Source organism: Hyperolius riggenbachi, chromosome 2, assembly GCF_040937935.1.
Source record: "Hyperolius riggenbachi isolate aHypRig1 chromosome 2, aHypRig1.pri, whole genome shotgun sequence".
Taxonomy (NCBI): Eukaryota; Metazoa; Chordata; class Amphibia; order Anura; family Hyperoliidae; genus Hyperolius; species Hyperolius riggenbachi.
Window position 1 is genome coordinate 58,646,397 of NC_090647.1, and position 7,150 is coordinate 58,653,546.

Below are 7,150 nucleotides of genomic sequence, written 5' to 3' on the forward strand. Positions count from 1 at the left end.
CAGTGTCACTCATTTCTCCACTCATCTCCAGTGCAGAATCTTCCTCTTCCTTTCCATCTGCAATGCTGCCCAAGTTCATAGCCGCCCGCCACAATGCAGACGTGCACAAAGAGTGAGATGGCTGCACAGGCGACTAGCAGCAGAGTACCGTGGTCAGGCGCTCGTCTGATCTCCCTGCATTGCAGCTTCTGCAAGCTTACAAATGCTGCACCAGTTTAGCCTGCTGCTTTAGTGCCCTTGCTCCTGTGGTTCCCTAGAAGGCCAAGGCCTAAATCCGGCCCTGGATGAACTCATCAGGAAACCTCATAAGGAAGTTCCAGTAATGTGATTGGCTGCTGTCTGTACAGTTCTCCAATGAGAGCACTCCCTAGATATGTTAGGCTTCAGATAGGCTCAGGGGCAAACCCAGGATTTTCAGGGGCGGATTCCTAAAAAGTCTCTCTCAGTATTAGATTGTGAGCTCCACGGAGGACAGTAAGTGACATGAGTGTGTGCTCTGAAAAGTGCTGCAAAGGATGTGCTATATAAATACATAATAATAATAATAATATGGTGGAACATCAGACTATGACTATGGTAGTATTAGATTGTGACCTCCTCTGAGGACAGTCAGTGACATTAAGTATTCAGCTGGCTTATCCTTACAGACTTCCCTCAGTACAAAAGTTGGCTGATTGTAAGCATTGTTATCTGTATCCACTGGCCTCTGCAACATATTCAGTAAATACAGTTAATAATGAGGACAGCCGCCATCTGTAGTAAAGGGGAAAATGAATCCTTCTGCCAACTTCCCCAATTTCCTTCTTTACTAGCACAGGGCGTTGCTCATACCTGGCACTGTGCTTTGTCAAGTTCCTCAGTTCTGTCCCATGCTTTGTACACTTGCTACAGCAGCTGGGAAAGAAAGGGACCAAGTTTTAGGACAACCTCGAAGTTTAGTGGCCACCTCCTTCCCCTGTACAGGTTCCTTGTGTCTAATGGCCCCCTCCATCCCCTATACTGTTATCGGCTGTCTAATGGCCCCATCCCTCCCTAATTCAGTTCCCTGGTGTCTAGTGGCCCCCTTCCTTCCCTATACAGAAAACTCCATGGTGTCTTGTGGTCACCCTCCCTCCCCTCCCCTCATATACCCTATTTGGCACATTGCACTTGGGTTTCTACAACTGCTATCTAATTAGAAGTTAGTGTAAGTCCTAAACTGAGCTAATTCATTTTTATGGTCGCTTCCTGTTTACAGTGAATCCATCAGGTACTTCATGGCACCAGCTGTGCTTTCTTACATCCAGCTCACGTTATCTCTAATAACTTATATAGGATTTATTTTACTTTACATCACATCTCTTGGCCCCGTTTGAAAATAAAATTGTAAGTGTACGTTTTAGGACCGCTTCATGACGACATCCCTTGGGGGCCAATTTATAAAGAGCAGAAGCTGTTTCATTTCTCAATCCTCTCTCCTCTATGATTTAATTTACAGTTTTGGATCAGTGGACAATGCTTACTTCACTATTTCAGCTTCCCTCTAGATGGCGCCTTCTGCACTTTTTTTTGCCAATTTCACAATTTTATTACATTTTGCATCTTGTAAAGCGGTACTAAAGCGAGCTGAAAAAAATAAGTTAGAGCTCTGGATCCCATAAGGGCTGGGCAATTTGCTTGGATCGGGTAGAAATCCCCTAGAATGCGGGTTCACACTGGCAATCGCTAAATGCAAGAGCAATCGCCTATCAATTTTGTGATTTTTTTTCTTGCACTTTTATAGTGCTTTCAGGGTGATTTTGTGTCCAGTACAAAAGCGATTTTTTAAACAATTTCAGAGTGTAGCGATCAGCCAGTGATTGATGGGTAGTAGTTTTTATCTGAAAAATGATGGGAAAAGCGCTCAAAAATCGCTGCACTTAGAAAATAAAAAGCGATTTTGAAGCAATTATATACTTATAACGGAAGCGCAAAAAACACTGCATGCACCGCGTTTGCGATTCCTAAAATCGCAAATTGCTTAAATGAGAACAGCTCCATTGAAATACATTGCTGTAGCGCTTTTCCAGCGATTTGCCTGATCGCCAGCGATCCGAAACGCTGCCAAAATCGCTAGAAAAGCACCCAGTGTGAACTAGTCCTGAGTCTGTGTCTTCCGCCCTCCGGAAAATGTGCGGACGGATAAAGACTGGGTGGTAACTCAACCAGTCGCACTTTCCAGCGGCGATCTCCATCAGGGCCGGCCCTAGACTTTTTGCCGCCTGAGGCAAGATTAGAAAAAATTCGCCCCCCCCCCTCCAGCCGTGGGTGGGGGGGGAGGGGCGCCGAGCTGGAGGGGTAGCTGACAGAAAGGTGGTATTGGGCCTAGCGGTGGGGAGGGGGGTCGGACCCCCCCTCCCTCGCCTGGGTCCCCCGATCTGCGCTCCTCCTCCAGCGTTAAGTAACCAGCGTGCATAAAGATGAAGAGGCAACGGGCGGGGGAATCACTCACCTCTTCCGCGTTCCATCGTGCGCTCCACTGACGTCACTTCCTGCAAGGCCGTCCACTTACAATACACGCTGCTCTTTATGCACGCTGGTTACTTAACGCTGGAGGAGGAGCGCAGATCGGGGGACCCAGGCGAGGGAGGGGGGGTCCGACCCCCCTCCCCACCGCTAAGCCCAATACCCCCTTTCTGTCAGCTACCCCTCCATCTCGGCGGGCGGCACCCAGCATCCATGGACAGGTGGGTGCCGCCCCCCCCCCAGATCTGCCGCCTGAGGCAAATGTTTCACCCCGCCTCATGAGCGGGCCGGCCCTGATCTCCATGACGATGGCGGTGTCATGTGATGCTGGTACGTACTGATGGCAGGTCATATGACGCTGTCATTGCCATGGAGATTGACGCTAGAGACTGCTGTTGGGTAAGCTGCTTCTTGTACGTGCGTTGCATGTATTTTTTAAAAGTCAGCGGGTGGGAGAAGGGCAGGGGAGCGGAACTCCACCCTCCATCGCCAGGCTGCCTTCATGGGGGCTGCGGGCCATAGTTTGCCCAGGCCTGCCCCAGAGCCTTCTCGATCCAGTCTTTGTCTTGTTGTTCCAACGCTGTCCCCAGTGAACTTCTTGATCATATAGGTCTTCGGCCCTCCTTGGGCAGCCTTCTGAAGTACTCGTGTTCCTGAACAGATCTACTGCACATGCGCAAGTGCAGAATCCCACGTGTGCAGAACGAATGCCTCCAGAGCTTTTAAGAAAATCAATGGAGGACAGCAGTGGAACAACAGGGCGAAGAGAGGCTTGGGAAGACTCTATGGCTTCACCCTGGGTCTGAATTTCCCGGCGCCCATTTTGCATGTATGCTGTTAAGGTCAAATAAACGTTACATTCATCATATATTACTTCATACACACTTCCCAAGATTTTATTGACCCTTCATCAGCCTACAGTAGTTAGGAGCAAGGCCAGAGTTATACTGTTTCCACCCCTGGGCTAAGTTTGTTGGGGCTCCTCTTCCATGTGCAGCGGTGCCCCTCCCATTCCAAGTGTATTCCCCTCCTTCATGTGTAACATCCATGTATTGCAGCCTCTATCTTTCATGTACAGCTCACTTGGGCATCAGCTTCCCTTTTTCATGTGTTGCTCCCTATTTGCAACGTCCTCTTTCTTATGTACCCCTCTTTCATGTTCAGGTGCCCCCTTGGACTACAGCCACCCAAAGTCCGGGCCTGTGTGACCTTTCCAGACATCCGGGACTGGGTAGAAGGGCCAATGCTGACTTTCAACCTTGGGGGAGGTTGGGGCAGTGCCAATACCCTACCTACCATCCATCACTTTATTTCCAATGAGAAGGTCTCCTCAAGATCCGGGACACCTCTAGTGCTTTGCAGTGCACCGATTTTATGAATTTATGGGGATTTTCATCAGAAAAAGTGAATTTGTACATTTAAGGAAGCTGTGCATTGTTTTCTAATCTGCATGTCTCCTTCCTTCAGGTAGATCAGAGATTACCAACCTGCGGAAACATCATGGAGGACAGATGGCTACAGGACGAGATGGGAAGACTCCCTCATATGGGCATAGCTCACCATGTGGGCTCCAGAAGAGGTAGGCTATAACCAGACGCCAGAGTCCATTTGTTTCAGGAATTCATGGAATAGCGCCCCCAACAGCTCAGACATGGAGGAAATTGTGGCATCCATGGTACTCTGGAAGGAAACACCACAACAAATAAAGAAAGCTGTTACTGCTATTAAAGCTGAACGCCAAAATCACAGACTAAACTGAACCTGAGCTTTAAAAAAAAATGACCACCATGTAGCTGGCACCATAAGGTTCTGGTTGTGAGACTGATTCATCTATTGAGATTTCTTCCGTGGCTAAGAGCCAAGCCTGTCTCACAGATTGGTGGTTGTGTTGGACAGGCCACTCCCCCCAGTATAAAGTGTCTCGCAGATTGGTTGTTGTGTTGGATAGGCCACTCCCCTAGTATAAAGTGTCTCGCAGATTGGTGGTTGTGTTGGACAGGCCACTCCCCCAGTATAAAGTGTCTAACAGATTGGTTGTTGTGTTGGATGGCCACTCCCCTAGTATAAAGTGTCTCACAGATTGGTGGTTGTGTTGGATAGGCCACTCCCCCAGTATAAAGTGTCTCGCAGATTGGTGGTTGTGTTGGACAGGCCACTCCCCCAGTATAAAGCTCACAAAAATTATACCAACAAAAGCCTTTATAAAAATATCAAGACTGGGTTGGTCAAAAAGAAGAAAACACAAAAAATGTGTAATACACCCCAAATTCTTAAAATGCATTTAACTGAAAACTAATTATGCATAAAAGTTTTTTTTTTTTTTTTTTAAAAACCTGCAGCAGTAGCATTTCACAGCTCCACCTCCCCTGTACAGTGTACTGGTTAAGGGCTCAGCCTTTGAGGTGGAAGACCAGGGTTTGAATATATGTTAGGGGCAGCTCAGTACCTATTTAGTAAGGAGTCCTTGGGCAAGATTTCTTAACCACCTGAGCGTTACGCACCAGCTCAGCTCGTCCAGTAATGCCGCGGTGGATTGCTCAGGCTCTGGTGGGCTGATTTGCATAATTTTTTTTTTCAAACACGCAGCTAGCACTTTGGAGGGCGGCCACAAGCAATATTCAACATTATTGTCTAATATTTTCAGAGGGTTCCAGACAGTGCAGGATCAGAGAGGCGTAAGAAAATTAGGGAAGCCTCTGGACAGGGGTGTATCTAGAAATCACTGGGCCCCCTGCAAAACTTAGATGGGGCCCCTTGCACACTGAATAGGGAGTGTCAAAAAATCTTTATCTACGAAACTTTGTATGATTCGTTATCAGTGGCTGAGCAGATGCAGTCATTAGAACAATTGTGCAGAGAACAGAAAGTTCTTTCTCTCCTTACCCTTAGTTGTCAGTCTCTCAGGATGTGGCCCCTGTGGCTTCTGGGTTCCCCTGCAGGACCTATTGTTATGTCCCTGCTTCTGGACCACCCATAGCCTTCCCTCTAAGCCGGGGCGTAACTAAAAAACATGGGGCCCCCCAGCAAAACGTTCATTCCCCCTCCCAATGTTCACACCCTTTCCCTTGCCTACCCCTGGTGACCTTTACATCCTGGGGGTTCATCTTGCAAGGGCCACAAAACAATTGTGGCCGGCATAATCTTCACACCCATAAGAAGTGGTAGCCACAAAAATACCTGATATGAAGGAGAAGCCCCTTTATTGGAGGAAAGGAAGGTTAGCAGTTTGGGCCTCCTCAGAGCTCTGGGCTGCTCCCCTCTAGTTACACTCCTGCCTCTAACTATCTAACTTTTTTCCAGTTACTTTTAACTCATTAGCAGCAGCAATCGAGTTATCTGGATTAAGATAAGTGCTGCTTTTGACCTCAGTCGGCAGAACTCCTTGTGCTGTAAATCCTTTGAATGCTTGGATCTCTCTCTCTCTAGCAGAAAATTTACAGCAGAAGTCCTCTGTTATTGTCTCACACTGCCCCCTAGTGACAAGTGGTCATAAATACACATTACAGCTGTACTAATTAGAAACAGGAAATAAAAAAAAAATGTACTAAAATAAATTGGCCTGGAGCACTTGCAAGCCTCAAAATAAATTGGCTGCTAAAAGGTTAATGCAGTGGAGGTTTTCTTTTTTTATTTTATAGAAATCTCAAAATGATTTGCAAAACTTTATAGATAAAACATTTTTTTTAAATATCAGCATAAAGGTGGCCACACACCATACAATTTTTTAAATATCTGTTCAATTTAAGAATTGCAATCAATTTCAAAAATATGACAAAATGTACCACACACCTACTGTATGTTCAATTTATCCCCAATTATGATAAAACTGATTGGAAACTCTAAGAAAATTGCTAGGGTGTGTATATTAATAAATTGACAATCTAACACACACCATACAATCTTTAAAAAAATTGAAGAGAAATATCTGGTATTCCGGATCGATATAAATCGAAAAAAACGGGAAAACCGATTGGATTTTTCAGGCAGGGAACACACTTGACTGTTTTCGTGCGCGTTTTCTGCACAGAAAAACTGAGAACTCATGTTAATCAATGGGCTAGTACACACTTAATATGTTGTTCGCGCACAGAAAAAAAACCTGACATTCTGCATCCTGATTCTGCACATTTTGTCGGTTTTCTCTATCAACTACATCAGCTGCTATGAAAAAACGTGCGCATTTTCCTGCATAGAAAAGCACTTGGTGTGCAGAAAAAGTATGCAGGAAAACGCGCGCAGAAAACTGAAAGACAAGTGTGTTCCCTGCCTCAGTCGATTGAAAAAAAAGCTTTCTATTTTTTCTGTCATTTTTATCGAATTGCTGTAAAATTGGATCATTTTATTGTATCATGTGTGGCCACCTTTAGGCTCCCTGCACACTGCAAATGCGTTTTCTGATTCTGATTCCGATTACGATTTTCAATTCCGATTTTCCCTGAATACATTCAACAGAAAAATGGATCAAAAAATGCAGCATGCAGTAAAGATTAAAAATCTGAATCGGAGGTAAAAACCAATTAAAAAGCGGAAGCGGAATCGGAAATGCATGCAGTGTGCATGAGGCCTTTAGTCCGTATAAAACTAACCTGAACCTGAACTGGGCCTTTAAACTGAAGGCGTCAGGTCTAGCAGAGGAAGGGAAACAGCTGACGCAGCGAGTCAGAAG

General features: G+C 45.9%; 1 protein-coding gene across 1 annotated transcript in view; it reads left to right on the forward strand.

Moving 5' to 3' along the window:
- The window catches only part of AMOTL1 (angiomotin like 1), a 172,486-nt gene that overhangs the window by 25,056 nt on the left and 140,280 nt on the right, over positions 1 to 7,150 (forward strand). The window contains 1 exon segment of the mRNA XM_068266833.1: positions 3,952 to 4,063. Within this exon segment, the coding sequence (XP_068122934.1) occupies positions 3,985 to 4,063 (79 nt within the window). The 5' untranslated portion in view covers positions 3,952 to 3,984.